Source organism: Cetorhinus maximus, chromosome 11 (genome assembly GCF_964194155.1).
Source record: "Cetorhinus maximus chromosome 11, sCetMax3.hap1.1, whole genome shotgun sequence".
Lineage (NCBI taxonomy): Eukaryota > Metazoa > Chordata > Chondrichthyes > Lamniformes > Cetorhinidae > Cetorhinus > Cetorhinus maximus.
In genome coordinates this window covers 33,655,747-33,672,387 of record NC_135889.1, presented here as the reverse complement: position 1 = coordinate 33,672,387, position 16,641 = coordinate 33,655,747, and the positions used below count along the sequence as shown (strand labels likewise).

The 16,641-nt window shown below is 40.9% G+C and overlaps 1 protein-coding gene across 3 annotated transcripts in view; it reads right to left on the bottom strand.

Annotated features, from left to right (window-relative positions):
* LOC144686494 (ETS translocation variant 5-like) overlaps positions 1–15,012 on the bottom strand; it is a 29,835-nt gene extending 14,823 nt beyond the window's left edge. The window contains exons 1-8 of one of the 3 annotated variants that reach the window (XM_078551775.1): positions 14,879–15,012; positions 14,283–14,450; positions 14,015–14,102; positions 13,850–13,897; positions 13,632–13,685; positions 4,989–5,115; positions 3,177–3,455; positions 989–1,236 (exon numbers count right to left, since the gene is read on the bottom strand). In XM_078551775.1, coding sequence (XP_078407901.1) covers positions 989–1,236; positions 3,177–3,455; positions 4,989–5,115; positions 13,632–13,685; positions 13,850–13,897; positions 14,015–14,102; positions 14,283–14,333 — 895 coding nt within the window. In that variant the 5' untranslated portion in view covers positions 14,334–14,450; positions 14,879–15,012. Of the gene's footprint in view, positions 1–988; positions 1,237–3,176; positions 3,456–4,988; positions 5,116–13,631; positions 13,686–13,849; positions 13,898–13,988; positions 14,103–14,282; positions 14,451–14,878 lie in introns of those variants that run through there. The other 2 variants (XM_078551776.1, XM_078551777.1) reach the window with 2 other exon arrangements.
* Between the last annotated feature and the right edge of the window lie 1,629 nt (positions 15,013–16,641).

Here is a 16,641-nt window from a genome sequence, read left to right as displayed (position 1 = left end):
AATAAATTCTTCAATCTGACTCACCTCCAACCAGCATGTGAAGCTTGGTCAGCTGCATCAAGTCAGAATAGTAGGTGGCCAGTTCCAATGGACTAATAGGTGACAGCAATATATGCAAAGAAAGCAGCTTTTTGGCTGTTGTCCAATTAGATTCCTCTGCCTGTAAACTAGAGTCTCTTGGATTTTTTCATCTGACGGATGGACCAATAACACGTTTCAGCAGTGAACACAAACAAGGGAATGGAAACTTTTTTTTTAAAAAGCACATGAAATCATGACCTACATAAAACAATCTGTTCTCCTAAATCCTTGGATGCTATTAGACCTTGTCCTTTAGCTTTAAATCTTTACCATCTGCTTAGCTTTACTGCAGATCACCACTCTCAGCCTCTTATAGGTTATGGTATTTTTAGTCCTAAACTCTTTAGAAGAGTTTACAGTGACATAACAAAGCATCAAATTAATAGCACACTTGAAGAAACAGTTTTGCAAACTACATGAAACAATTTGACCTTTAAATATCAAATAGTTAAAGGCTCTTTTTTGTTTATAAGCACAGAATAAAGAGAGGATCTACCACCCAACATAGGACAATACATTTGCTTTAGGAATTAATACTAGAAGTGAGTTATTCCAAAAACCACAAAACTTAGCTTTCTCCCTCCCCTACCATGAAAGGCAGACTTAAACAAAAGGTCACTTTGTAGTATGTGCTCAGCTACGTCTGTCAAACAACCTCCATAAAGTAAATGTGTGAAATGCCAACCAAGGCCTATCGCCGTGGTAACAAATCTCTCAGCTTGCTGATGTCAAAGATAATAAAAGTGATGCAGAATACCCAAGGGCAGGAAGACAGCCCAGATTCATTCCTTCAAACCATCAACAACTCATCATTTGACAGTTAGGAAAGACTGCATTTTACATTTACTAAAATAACAGATCAATGCAATCCATAGGTTGTAGCAGCAGGCCCAAGTAGGGAACCAACCTGAGTCATAACAGTAGTCTCTTGGCTCCTGCTTAATCCCGAGAGGAGGCTGGAAATTCTGTCTGCTGGGACCACTGACACCTGTGATATGATCATAACGTGAGTCGTGGTACTCCTGCTTAAAGCCCTGAGGAGACGGCGAAGGCATCGGTTCTGACATCTGGCGCTGGTAAACTTGCCGACTGTCACTGGAGACTCCTGACTGGGGTGGGTATGGGTGGCATGGCTCAGACATCTGCCGGTGGAACCTTTGATGATAAAGCAAAGTCTGGGTCAATCACCTCTCAAAACGTAGCACGCTCGGGCAGAACAGCTCTTTAAAAATCAGGCTGCTTAACAGACATTAGAAAGGTTGAATAAATGTCTTTTGTGCAACTCGAAAAACATCTTCTGAGTGGTCTGCTCTTCTCCCTCGGTTTCTACGCTCTCCATAATACTATGGACTTTGCTCAAATTGCCTGCAATTGTCGTAATTTGGCACAAATGCACGATGGCTGAACATCAGCCACAGGAAGCAAATTATGAAGTACCAGAAATAGCTAAAAATCTTGTACATCATGTGTACACACATACAAACATAAAGGCTATCATTTGAAAGGTCAACCATACAAACTGTTTCATCTACACTGTATGTGATTGTTTAGACACACATTGTACAATACAGGTGGCACTAAGGTGGTGGGGGGGGCGGGGGGGGGGGGCGGCGTGGGTACTGGGTGTGATAGGGCAGGGTTTGAAAGTGTATATTTTGAAAAGAAGCATTGATTTGCTAACAGGTCATGCATTAACCAGTTGCTCAGTGAACACCTGGACGCCTCAGAACAGACCATAGAGGTTACACTACTACCATAGAATAGCACTTTCACATTAAAGGAATTTTGTTTTGGTCTCATAACTACTTTCCCTTCAGAGGGCAAGTCAGTACATCTCCAAAATATACCACTTGAGAATCTTTTAGCACCTTGAAAGGTGATCCCACACAAATCAGCTCTTTGCAAATCATCTGGGTCTGCGGCACCACTTTCCATGTAAAGCGATCCTTCACAGCTGACAGCAGTCAGATTAGTCCCATTTCCACTTTGTATCAAACTGCCTGCCAAGCTGAAATCCATAGCACCGCTGGTATGTCTCCATCGGAACAAACACTTCCAGATGGTCCTGCGCCAGCATCCCGTGCATACCACTTGGCAGAATTGAAAGCCAAGAGTTGTGGGAAGCAAGAGCTGCCACGGAAGCAGGTGCCATCCTGGGAGCTGCCACTGCCCGAAATACCACACTCTTTTAACATGTCTTTCTGCGCTCCTTTAGGGGCTCAGCAGCTCCTAATGGGTCTTTTATTCTGCTGATGCACCCAAAATAACTCCAGTAAAACTCCATTTGCGCATAGTAGAAGGGAGATAAAGGATTTGACCTTAGGAATAAAATTTCTTCCCTCCTGTGCAGGGGAATATAAGCCAAAGAGTCCAGTACATTCAGTGTATTCTATTTCTGCTGATCGCTCATCCAATTAGTGGTGTTGGTATTTTAAACACAAAAATTAAGTTTGTATTTTGGAAATGCAGCATGTAATAGTTGAACAAGTGACATCTGGAGGCAAGGTTTCCCTCTCTCGTTCATAATGCAAATTCAAGTGGAGTAGTGCGCATCAAGGTCAGCTTTTCCAGTAAATCTTCCTCCACACCAGTTGTTTGCCCTACAACCTCCACTGAAAGCATTGGTTCACACTGGGGTACACTTCCTCAGCTGCAGTTAGCCTCTCCACTCAAGCTGCCAAGTTTCACAAGCCGAGAGAGAGAGAGTGTGTTTGGGAAGGTATTCCACCACAGGGGCCATCACAACTGAATGCACATATAACGTACATACACTTTGTGCAGGGCTTTGCTTGGCAATGAAATCGGTTTCTTTCCTCCCTATTACAGGGGTGCCATTATCAATTGTGACATCCACCCTGCAGCCCTGACAGAGATTGTGGAACGAAGCACAGACCAAGCATCAAAAGCTTCATGGTGAAACAAAAGTGATTGGGAAAGACTTAACAACATGCACAGATCCAAGGACGTCAGCGATTAGGAACTGGGGCCACAAAAAGTGCATTTTCCTGCAAATTGAAAGTCTTCATTCATAGAGCACTTTTAAGCACCAAGTTGGGACCACTATAAGCTATTAGCACAGCTTATTGTATTCTTACCTGTGCTCTGGTGGATACTGGGACTCACTCAGGGTCTGCGACATCTGAAGTGGGGGCTGGGGAGGTCGAGGTACTGCGAAGGTTTGTTGCTGCTGCTGCTGTTGTGGAGCTGACACAGGAGCTGAAGCCTGCACTGGGGATGATATAGGGCCGTGGGCTGAAGCTGGCACTGCTGGAGGGGGAAGGTGAGAAAGAGGGGAATTCTGATGGACTGGAGACACCGGGGTGGCTGGTGGAGTTAATGGCTTGAACCCTGCGGGGGGCTTCCTATCATAGGCACTGCAAATAGAAAGAGCACAAAGATTAGATAGTTTGCTGGCATTTCACATAGCACATCTTTCACTTTGCATTTTAGGTTAGCATTGGTGAGTAAAGGTGTAAATACAACACACTGTGCCATAACTGTTACAATTAACAGCTCTTTATGTAAAACGATGTGCCCCGAGGCGATTTTTGCATCACCTTTAATGGTGGCCCATATACTACAAAGTCCATTTAAAAGGATCACAGCAGTTTCTCTGCCAGGCCACATTTTCCTTACCACCTCTCCATGACTCATGATCTTCATTAAAGAAAAACCTTAATTTGTGAGCCAAAGTGTTGGATTGTGAAGGGCATCACACTTGAAGCTACTTCAGGCCTAATTAGGTCCACTTTCCAACAGGGAGTGGAGTGATATATCTTTGCCCTAACCCAGAGTCACTGAAGAAAATTATAGGATCCTCATAGCACATGTGGCTAAAAAATCAACAACTGACGCAAACCAAGGATTAAATCCAAAACCTACCTGGTTCTTAAAACAGCTCAGTACATTACCAACCTATTGGAGTCCCATAGCAAGCTCTTGAGCTTTTAACCAGTACCACCACCCTGCATTATTTTTCCTTGCAGGATGTACCTTTCAGAACAAATGGTTCCTTCAAAAATTGGTCTATGTACAAAAATAAATTAGGCTGGGCTAATTTATGTAATTTAATATGTATAGTAATTGGCCAGCATCTTTCTGCAATGTTTTTCTTACCATGCTAAAATTCACTCTCCAGTTGATCTTACATCCAAGCAGATCTGTAATCACTACACTGTATGGAACACTAGGTTACTCCCCAGTCAGCACATACGAGCTAGGAGCAGGGGTAGGCCATTCAGCCCTTTGAGCCTGCTCCGGCATTCAATAAGGTCGTGGCTGATCTGATTGTGGCCTCAACTCCATGTTCCATCTACCCCGACAGCCTTTGAAACTGCAAGCCTGGGGGTGCAATCACATGCTAAAGATCATGTGACTATCAGAACAAATGTAAAGACCATAAGAAATAAAGTTGTATGCATATGTGCACCAGGATAGATGATAGGGATGTTCACTTGACTGCTGAATATTTGCCTCAAAATCAGAATGTTTCAGCAGGTTTGAGCAAGAATTGTGTGCCATAAGTACGATTTCATCAGATGCTAATAGATGTGTTCTTACAGTGATGACACCAAGACAAACTTGGAGGGGAAAAATGGTGCTGGGAGGGCAGGGCAGGCCATAGTTACAGCACAACCAAGGGCACTTAGTGCGTTAAGTCATAGGATGAGGAGCGGGGAGGAGCAGAGAGGGTAGTAAAGACTCAGAGTCGACTAAAGGAGAAAATAAAAGTGAGGTAACTTTAACAGAAGAGAACTTGTATTTATATAACACATCATTGATGTCCTCAATGTCCTAAAGCAATTCACAACCAATGAAATCACAGTTGTTGTGGCAGCAACAAAAAAAAAGGAAACACATAAAAGGAGTTGAGGATTGCCTAAGTCTAAGAATAACTCATTGCGTACCTATAACTGTAGAGGCAGTTTTCTCCATAGCTAGAACTGAGACTCTGCTTGTGACGACAGGACACATCCGTATTAGGGCTGAGAGATTCTCGCTTGATCTTTGCCGGAGGAGGTCCATGAAATACCACTGAAATAAAATAAGTTCACATTGTAACTCTAGCTGCAGAAACTGACAGATGCGACACCAAGATAGACAATGATGAATACGCACTAACTAGAGCGTGACTGGACGTTAAAAGACATCCATAATTGTCCAGTTGAAAGGAATCAGGTGGTGGTGGTGGAGGCTGTAAACTGAACCATGTTATTTATATGCAATAAATGTTATTGTGGGATTTTTGCAAAAGGGAAAGAAATGCAGAAAAAAAGATAATGGAACCTCAAATCTCTTACATTTATTTAACTTGGGTCTGCAATGGTCAGATTTCTTCCAATTTATAACATTCCACAATAGCAGTTTATGAATTAAGTACACAACCTTAAATATCAGTATAAATACATATTCTCAATTAACATTGTCATATTTTGCTTTTATTTCAGATACATTAAATGACTCTCCACAAAATTCAGTGAACAGCCAATATGAATTCTCTTATTGTAGTGAATCAGTATTACTAGACAAGGCTGATCTAGCTGTTGCGCTCCAAAGCTCAAAGTTTACTGTGAAGAAACATTTTCACAGGGAGAGTGAATGGTTTACAGATGGAGGCCGTTCAAAAAGGCCAGACATTGACCCTTACACCTTGTGGGAAAAGTTAATGATCTTTCCAAGTTTGAATTTCACTCCCCACGGAGAGATTCCAACCCTTCCCAGGGAATGTGAGTTTTTTTTTAAATCACCTGTAATGCCAGGATTACCACTCAAGTCTTTAAAGACCAGGTCATACAATTTATTTCATTACCAAATGCATAAGAAAATTTAATAATGCCCAAGATTAAAAATGTAGGCATTAAAACGTGTGGTTAATATGCTTTATGTTTCCTGAAGATGGAATTGTAACCACTGAATTCAGCAGAGACCCATGTGGCATAAAGGCATTTTCTGATATATACACATATACATATACACATACACATATATAAAAACTATATTTCTCTCCATACTGTTAAAAAACCTATCATCTTGCTAAGTTATCACTCAGCAGTGAACAGAATTATTCCCATAGCTTTACACAATGGCTCAATATCCCCAAATTGAGAACAGTGCACAGCTGAAACTCACCAGAATGGGCTATCAATGGTTACACATTTTATACACAAGTGATACTCAAACAGATGCAAAATGGAAGTTGGTATTTTCACCATTACATCTAATGGCATTCTATGGGTTTAAAAAGTGAATTTCATCACAATGATTAAATTTATCCACAAAGAACTGCAGCCTGGAACCAGCCCAGCACCATCTGCATAATCATTTGAATAGACGGAAGGAAATAAATCTAATATTATTGGACTTCAGCCAGCCGTATTACCTTTGGCAACATGGTATTTGAAGATGCCGATCTGCAAGAGGCTAAGGCTATCTCCTTAAAATTTTTTGGCACAAAATAAAATAAAAACAGCCAAAACTTACCAAGGACAGCTACCAAACTCCAGAGCATGCCAACATTGGCTGAATTGTGGGGCAAATCAGTCCTAAACTCTAATCAAGCTGAGGATCACCAGAATTGGACCCAGAGAACAAACTACATTATAGGTGATGGCCTTGGGCTAATTGCTTCCATCCATCTTTTCTAAGCAGATGATGCAACAGTTCACTAAGGGATGACTTCCCCACAGACGAATAAGCCGATAAGCTTCACAAACACAGCTGGTGGCTGACTGCAGGAATTCAACTGTGCAAATAAAATCTACTTACAATTATCAGAGGGAAAATGATAATCCTCCTTGTAATTATATACAACTATGGCTGATAAAATATAAAATTCTTTTCAAGTCTGCAAGTTGAGGAAAATGACAACATGCATTAACAAACTCGACTCAGCATATGGTGGAACTGAAACCACATTTGCTTTAAGTTACCCCCATTTCTAAGCATTTTACTGTTCAAAAACAATTTTCTGCAAGTGAGCAGAATACAGGTAATGAGATGAATAAGTAGAATCATTGGGTCATTTAATGTACTCGGTGTGTCCTGTAAACACTGAGCTACTGTTGTATTTTCTCAAGTGCTTTATGCTTTGCTGTCTTTTAGTCATTGTGGTAGCTTGTGTCAACTTTGGACCTTTATTTTGCAGTCAACGTGGGTAGAATGTGACATTTATAGTACAATCTGTCATTAGGCGACAGCACATTTCACTACCACAGACATCAGCAAAGAAAAGCCAAAAGATTACTTACCAATTATTGTGCTCTGTATTTTTCTAACACCTGCTAAGGCATCACACTTCAGAAAATTAAAGATCACTAGCTTACACTTCACAAGCCAGGTTTTCATGCCCAGTCCAATACTTGCGATTAATTAACACTGCCTGAGATGAGGGGCAAACATAGCATTAATGGGTCCTTAGCTAACAACTGAAACATTCAAATTCACTAGTCCCAAACCACAATCAAGTCAAGAAAGTCTAAACTTCTACATTTTATGCCATAAATATAACAGGGGCTAGCCATTTAGCAAATTATATCAGCTGGCATTTGCAACCCTTTCAATGTAGCTAAACATCACGGGGAACTTCACGAGGGTAACCAGACAAAACAATTGAAATCAAGATAAAGGATGAGGCAATAGGACAGGTAACCAAACATTTAGTGAAAGAGGTAGATTTTAAGGGTGGTGCAGGGGATGAGCTCAAAGGAGGAGAGACAGAGAGGTTCAGAGGGAATCCAGAGTTTGGGCATTGACAGCTAAAGACATAGTGACCAATGATGGTGTTAAGGATAGGGGCAGATGGACAGCAGGTCAGAATGAGAGTTCATGAAAGGATGGAGGAGATTACAGAGATAAAGGAGGGGCGAGGCCATGGTGGGTTTTGAACACAAGGATAAGAAGTTTTAAAATGGAGGTATTTGAGGACTGGGGGGCATTTTCGTTTGGCAATCACAGGGATGATGAGTGGGTGGGGCTTGGTGCGAGTTAGGATAAAGTTTTCGCTAAGGTTTTCAGTTTATGGGATATTGGAAGACACGAGACTGGTTAGGAGAGTATTGAAAGGAGTCCAGAAGTTTAAAAAAAGCATGGGTGAGAGTTTCAATGGCATACAGGCTGAGGCAGGGGCAGAGACATGCAATGTTACAGAGGTGGAACCAGAGGCTCAATAGCAAGTCAGAGTAGAGCCCCTATTCCATTCGTAATAGATCAATTTCAAATCACAAAAAAAATTTGCATTTAATTCTGCATTCAGTTGTGTGTCTCTGCTTATTTCCATGCAAACAGTATTATTAAAATCAGCATAACTTCTGAATTGCCTATAATAGAGGCCAGCTCAGAACAGAAACTCCCTGCAGTATCTGGGTGAATATATGCTCTAAAGGGGACTCACCGAGCATGTATTCTCTTTTTGAAACCAGTGCACCCATAACTGAAATTCTCACTGTGTAACCAGAGTTTCTATTGATTTCTGAAACCAAGGTGTTCCTAGGCAAGCATGATCAATAAAACATGGACTTATTTATTTTATTCACCAAAATCCCACTTTTACACCATATGAAGCATGGAGGTTTGTGAAGACCCGATCTTGTGAAATTTCATTTTTCGCCAGTGCCATCTCTGCCCACCATAATACACATATACGCTTATATTCTACTGACTTACAAAGCAATAGATGGAGTAAAGTGCTCTTCAGGAGGTTACAAGTATTATGTGGAAAATGAGCTGAAGTGGCAAAAATAATCTTCAAAAGGCAAATCATTATGAAAGTTGCAAAACTCCATTCTCTAGTTGAGAAAAAAAAATTCTTACTTTAGAATGCTTAACGCACCATGAAGATACTACCAGTGCGTGACTTCTGAGTTGCAAAGCATGAAAAATTAACTTAATAGTTTTGACTTAAATGGTATATTTCCAAGGTTAATATACATCTTATTACTATCAATCATTTCCTTACTATTCCTCATATAGTTTTCACATATAACATACAATTGCTCTGTTGAGGAAATGCCAGAGTCACAATTAGAACACACTAATCATATGACTTGATTTAAAAGAAAAATTATATCTCCCCCAACCTATTCAGTGCCTCCAGTCATATCAAATCATCAATAAAGAAGCACTGAATCAGGCAGCGATGGCTATCACCCAAGCCACAACAATGCTTTATCTGAAAGCTACAAGCTTAGTGGAATTTTTCTCCTCCTGCTTAAATATTGGCACAGTTCCAAAGGCAAAAACCTTAACTCTTCACCTACATAATGATTAGCACAAGCAACAAGTGGCCATACACACACCAGTACAAACATTAAAATTCAAGGCAGCTCTAGAGGGTATAAGTGCATTAAGTCAGTCTTTTTTTGTGCACTGTTTAAACTGTTGTGGCTCCTAAATTCTTCAGTAAGAATTGAGATTCATTAAACAAAATACCCCTCCTGTACCAACATAAAGCATGCTCATCCATCACACTGCCCCACAAACTCCTCAATACCACCATTCATGTATTATTCACTCCTGGACTCATGCACTGCAGCCCATTTACCAGTACAAGCCTACTGCACCAGGCACATGAGGATTGCAGAAAGAAAATAGGTTTCTATGAACAATGAGAACATGCCGGGCATCAATTCCTAGAGCACTGTGCCAGCTCCCGCCATCGTAAATGGAGCTGGTATGCCACCACCATAAAATCCTACAAGCTAATAATGTAGGTCTAGCTGTGCTGAATTTGAACCTGGCACAGTTATACCAAAAGATCACTGAAGTCACATTCACACTGTAAAAGATGTTCCAAGTGAATACCACAGCTCCCGAGGGATTTGAGGACTGTAATGGCAAAGAGCAGTCTGACCTGCCTCAGACACTGCAACAGGGCACAACTACAGAAAACTGATTTAATTCACAACTACGTTGTTTTTAGCTAACAACTTCAGTGCTATTTGTTTAGTTACATGCTGCACAGAGAGATATTTGGATACTATCCAAAGAAATATATTTTAGCAATGATGATTTCATAGAACAGAATTCAGCTTAGCTCAGGATAGCTTTCTCCTGCATTCTTTCAATATAACGCTTTCTGGTAAACTTCTGCAAAACTTATTACCGTACCTAATATAAAGAAAAATCAAGGTTTTTAAAGAACCTCTCTCTCTCTCGGCCATTGAACAGCAGCTTCCAGAGTGCTCATCACCTAGACTGATCAAAAAGCTCTGTTTACAATGCAAATACAAGGCTTCCCTTCCTATCAGAATCAGTAATTGAGGTTGGCTTCCTATGCTTCATTAAAACTAATTAAACTGGAGTGCCATATGATGAATCAAAGCCAGGCTCTCCAGGCTACCAGCTCTGGTTTAAATCGATGATCATCTGACTTCCACGTACTCCACAAACGACGGGAAAGAAATTTTGAGAGGGTTGGGGAAGGAGAGGGAAAAAAAAATTCCTTATTCCACAGACTCCATTCTACACAAAATAAGCTTCAACTTAATTTATGAAGAGAACATTGGTGTTTTAACTAAGAAAGATAGCTTTGTTACTTCGATAAAATTTGCTTCAACAGCAAAATATTTTGGAAGAATGCCATTTTATTTCTAGTAGTTTTATCCACTGTTTGACAGTACTTGGAGAGACTTAGAGTGGCAGTATTACTTTCTTGCTTAAAATAGGTTTTAGAAGGAAAAGGAAGTAGTGAACAGTCAAGATACATCATCTCACCTAGGAGCAGTTGTTTGGGGGCGGGCAGGGGTGGCACAGTGGAGTAGAAAATGATAAGACGTTTGCATCCTTGTTGTTTTCAACAACAGTGCATAGATGTGCATATCTTCTATCATTGCTTGACTTGACAAATTAAAAATAGACTGAAAGAACAAATGTTCTCAGTGAAAGTCACTATTTATAAGCAAACAGGGCTATTATTGCACTGTACAGTGTTCCTGGATTTTCTGCAAAGGAACTTTGTTACCTACAACAGTTTTGGTATCTGCCTTTGGACAAGAAGTACAATGACCATATTGGCCAGCACCACTGCACCCCACCACTCTTTATTCCTTGACAGAGCAGTCAGGCTATCTGTTCCCATGTCTTCCCTTGTGGCTTTGCAACTGGCTATTAGGAATTATACAGAAGTCATGGGCAATGCCTAACAGCACAGCCAAGATCAGAAATTCTTACAGGGGTCAAATGCACACTAGTGTCATACCCACAACTCCATACTACAATGCAGTTCCAATAAACAACATGTTCACTAAGTCAGCTTGTCAGGTTCTCCAAGCAGTTGCAATGTTACACAAGGATAAAGGCTCCCGAGTAAAGCAGGTTCACCTGCAGTAATTCCTCCATCAGTGACACAAGTTTATATTTAAAGGTGAGAAAAGCACATGTTCTGGACTTAAATCATCACATTGGTTTATTTTAATCCTAAATATTAAAAGTGGGATCCACTTAGTTAAATGTTATACTTAGATTGTTGTTAATTATGACAAGACAAAGTCAACAAGAAAACGCCACAGTACCATCACAAAAACATTCTGCTTGGACAGCGTTTGCAGTCTGTAAGCACAATTAAGCAAAGATAGAAAGAAAGCCCAATATTACTGCATAAAGCAGTAACTGAATTTTTCGCATTACAACAGTGACTAAACTTCATTAAGTACTTCATTGGCTGTAAAGTTGGGGTATCCTAAGGTCATGAAAGGCACTAGTTAAATGCAAGTCTCTCTTTTATCTTTACATTTACTACTGTAACTGTTGCATTGTGGTAAATGGCACCACAATAAAAAGGAAACAAAACATACATAGGCAGCTATCCAAAGCCAGGGACAATCAGAATGACTAATATCATCTAAAGCTGCCAGACCAAGTTTCAGCAAAGATTCTTGATCATCCAGAGTCATAAGATAATCAAATGCTACAGAACTATCCTCTTAGAGGAATGTTCAGGGTCTCCAGAGTTTAGATAAAATGAAGGTAGAGCAAGTTGACATTTGTGGTCAGTTCATGTCACTAAGCTGACACAGAGTTAAATACCAAGCACTCACGGGGCTATTATAAACCTGAACAGTTGGCTTTGTGCCAACCCTTCCTCTCAGCACCCAAAATGTCAGGCTGGTCACATGACTGTTACAGGAGTCTACAATTTCCTAAGTAGCCAAAAATGAAAAGATGAAAGGAAAACAAACCCCATCCTCATTTTCCATTGAATCTATTTACACAAAAACTTAGTCATTGAAAGAGTTCATAGGAACTGGATCATGGATCCCATCTAAATCTGGTCACTTCCTGACAGTGTTCGCCAACTGCGATCTAAAGAGAAGACATTTAAATGTTCATAAACTGGTATGTGTCAGGTTAACGAGACAGGAAGAGAAAGTAAAATGTTGGTCATCTTATGAAACACAACAGCTAAAATATTAGAGATATTCTCAAAGGCGATATTCTCCTCCGCAATCAAAAAGTCTATCTTTAACATATACACCAAAAACGTATCCCCTTCCAGGACTCGAATTTTGATTACCCTGTTGGCGCAAAGATTCATCTTGTTCTTCACTACTTTAAATCTACTCCCAGGACCCACCTAGTAATAGTTTAAACTGTAATTCCCACCTAGAAGGTCAGGAATTCACTGACCTGCTCCCTCCTACCCACGAACAGCTACTGAAACCATTGCTCCATTAAATACTGTCCCTCCACCAGGTGAAGACTTGCAAATGCAACTTCACAATAAAAACCCAAGCAGTTTGGGATGTGGGCACCACTGGCTAGACTAGCATTTATTGCCCATCACCAATTGTCCTTGTTCAAAGGGCATCTGGAGTCACATGTAGGCCAGACCAGTTAAGTACAGCAGATTTCCTTCCCTAAAGTGACATGAGTGAACCAGGTGGGTTTTTATGATAATTGGCAAGTTTTGTCAAATTCAAATTTCACCATCTGCCATTTGAACCTGGGTCCCCAGAGCATTACCCTGGTCTCTGAAATACTAGTCCAGTGACAATACCACTATCACCGCCTCCCCTAAATTTTTCCTGCAGATTAATAGGTTTAGTGAAAAACATTAAAAGGGATCAAATCAGAAATAAAAACTTTTAGAAAGCTTCAATGACCTGTAGATTATCATTTGAGCAAAAGCTTCTAAACGTGCAGTGTAAAATGGATCGAGATTATCTCCAACTCTCCAAATAACGTGCATCTCAGTAGAATCCTCAACACAACAGGGAGAGAGAGAACTGGTGTTTATAATATTTCAATAAAAAACTAAACATAATTTAGTCACTGATGTTAAGGTAAGACAGTCGCATACTGTAATTTCAAGCGTACTATATTCTTTCCAGGCCTGGATCAGATACCATTACATCTTCGCCGAATATTCAAAACGGATTAACACTCGCGAAATCCATTAACAGAGACCCCGCAAAAAAAAGGGTCAAATCTTAAATTTAGGACACTTCTAGGCAGCAAGGAAAAGGTTACTCCAGCACAGTATTTGCAGGAAGATAGCCACCACATGAAACGAAATCAGCAACCGCTGCCCCACCACCCCCGTAAAAAATACTCACAGTTAACCGACTGGAAATCTGGTACAAACTGCTCATCTTCTTCGGGAACTTGGGCTGTGGGAGAAAAAAAAAGGAAATAATTTCTAATAATTTTAAAGGTGTCGGCCACTTTTACATGCGCACTTTTTTATCTCTGCTACCAAATATAAATATGCAATCATAGTTAAGGCTTCATAGCTTAAAGATGATTTAAAAAAAAAACCACACGCTTCACTTACCCTCTGCAAGCCACGTTTCTTGCAACAAGCTCAAATCTTGGAACAATTCTGAAAAAGTGAAATAGATCGGAAGTATGAATGAGACAAAGTCATTACAATACGGAGTATCGATTCCGAAAAGTAACGATTGAACCCACACCTAGATATTCAACCGCAGCCATTTACCTTCCGAATCGTGAGCAAGGTCGGTCTCCACAAATTTCCTTTTTCTATCGTTCAGTTGTCGGCCGCGAAGTTCATCCACGCGTGTTTTCTGCGAAAACCAAATAAATCCGAGGAGAATTGAGTAAGAACTAACGAACAACAACAAAAAAAAACCTCCATCCAAAACACAGGTGGGTGCAACTTTCTTAACACTTAAGAATGAATTCTAAAATGTAACATTTTTCTTCAAAACAAAAAAAAAAGGAAAGTGAATATTTGTTTTGCTCACCGGTACATTGTGCACCATAAAAGGAACTTGCTGATCGTAAAATCCGTCCATTTTGTAGCTGGTCCTTTCTTAAAAGTCCTGCTACAAACCATTAACATGGACTCGCAGAGCGCGGGTGAGGTGTTTTTCTCTCGGCTTGTTTTGTTTCTCTTTCCTCTGCAGCTCCTCCTGAGAGAGACCAGAGAAAATTATGAATGGGAGAGGCTGACTGGCTGGCGACAGGTAGGAACGTAACGGGATCCAAGCGCCCCATTCACAAAAACACAGCTGAGCCCCGTCGCCCACCGCCTCCCACACAGCAAACAGCAGCTCGCTTCTTCCAGCGGCCTTTAAACTCAAGGCAACCACCCTATGCTCACCTCAGTGAAAAAAAGAAGCCCTGCACAAAATCACATCGACGGGCGGCACTTCATTTCTCCCGACAGCATAGACGTGTTGGAGAAAATGGCGAACATTTGCAACACAAGCTCTCATTAGCATCTATGTTTAGCTTTTAGATGCAACATTTTAACCCCCCCTCCCTCCCCCTTTTCTCCTTAAAAAAAAATAAACTTTATTCAAAGCAACCTGCATCTTCAGATTTCACTTCTGCTTACCTGTGAAATGGTTTGTATTGCGTTTACAAAATAATTTAAAAAAAAATACACTTTCTAACAATTAAAGAAACACCACGCACTTGGACTCCCGAATCGCCGCTCTGAAAAAAGTTGAATGGGTTTTTTTGCTCAGTTGAAGTGAACGCGACTTCTTTTCCCCAGAGGCAACTCGGGCTCGCGCATCTCACCGGCACTGCGATTGGTCAATGGACCTGTCAACCATCGTGCGAGCCGTTCCATTAGTCAGTGTAGAAACAGCAAGCGAGCCAATTGGCTAACAGCATTAGGGAATCAATGAATTGGATTGGTCAAGGCCCGGATTGTGCTCCAGCATCAAGCTCGACACATACACACACAAAAGGCCTGTGTCGACCAATCAGAAAGTCGGGCGTGCCCTTGATTGATAACTGGCCTTGATGACGGGGGTTTCATTCACGAAAATCTGGTCAGGGCTGAGTAACTGCGCCATTGAAGGACGAGAGATCACAATAGAGCTGATCCCGTGCAAGGTCACAAACAGCATTTTAAACACACAACCCTAACCTAAAGGTTTGCCAAAACCTGATCAGTTGCACTGTAGAATTTAACCAACTCATCTCCTACTTTCTTAAGCAGGAAGGGGTCGGTTTAAAATGCGCAGCTGGGAGCTCAGCGGCCTCAAGAAATATTCACTGCAGTTTGCGTTGCCAGCATGTCAGCGCCAATAAATCGAACCTTTAAAAGTGAAAGTAAACAGATGAACATAAATGAAATGCTTATTGTTTATTATGAATGAAATGCTAATGCTTTCTGCCTTTGGTTAGTCACCAAAGACAGACGAAAACGGCCTATTTGATTTTTTTTCAACATTAGGATGTGATATGTATTTTTTCGAACTACCGATTTAACAGTTACATTTCCGTTATTTACTATAAAGATCTACGCTTAGTGCATTTACATCACAGACAAGCCGTTTGGGAGTATTTCGATACCCTCGCCACAAACTTTGCATGTACGATCTATATTTTCAGGAGGTAGCAAGGAAGGATTTTTATTTCTGGTGGATCAGACAACCTCGGGCTCTCCGCAGCCGCACACTTGTAGCTGATGTGAAGGGGGAATAATGGCAAAATCTCAGCGAGTGGAGGAAAGAGGGTTCTCAAATCCTTCATTAATTCCCACACTAAAAAAAACCTTTTCCTCATTTCTACTCTCCCCTCCCTTCCCATTGTGCTGTGTTCCCCTGTGGAGCGATCGTCAACAAGAAAAACAGACACCTACAACCCTAATTTGTCAGCTCTCCGTTTGTATCTCTGTATCGCAGGCCTCTTAGTAAAATTACATCGATATCAATACAGTTCAGTGCCAAATTAGTGCTATAATCCCTCTGTAAACCGGTTTTATGGCTCCTGTACAGCCGGACCTTCCAAACATGGAGGTTTGACTGTGGATTGTTGCTGTCTCGATTCCACTGTAACAGCTGCAGCCTATACAGTATAAACAAAAGAGAAAAACAAAAAAAACCCTTGTAACGGCCGGAGACCTGAAACAAAAACAGAAAATACTGGGAACAAACTGCAGATCAGCCCGCATTGCCCTTTCAGGTACGGGCTCTTCATCAATTCTCGTGTCAACTTGTCTGTAACCCTCACTGATGTTGAGAGAACTGCTGAGTGTTTCCAACTTTTTCTGTTTTTGTTTGACGCCCATACAGTTCTTAAATGTAGGGGAGAAAGAACTTGAAGCGATACAGAGGGGTTAGGACAATACAAAGCGCGTTGCAA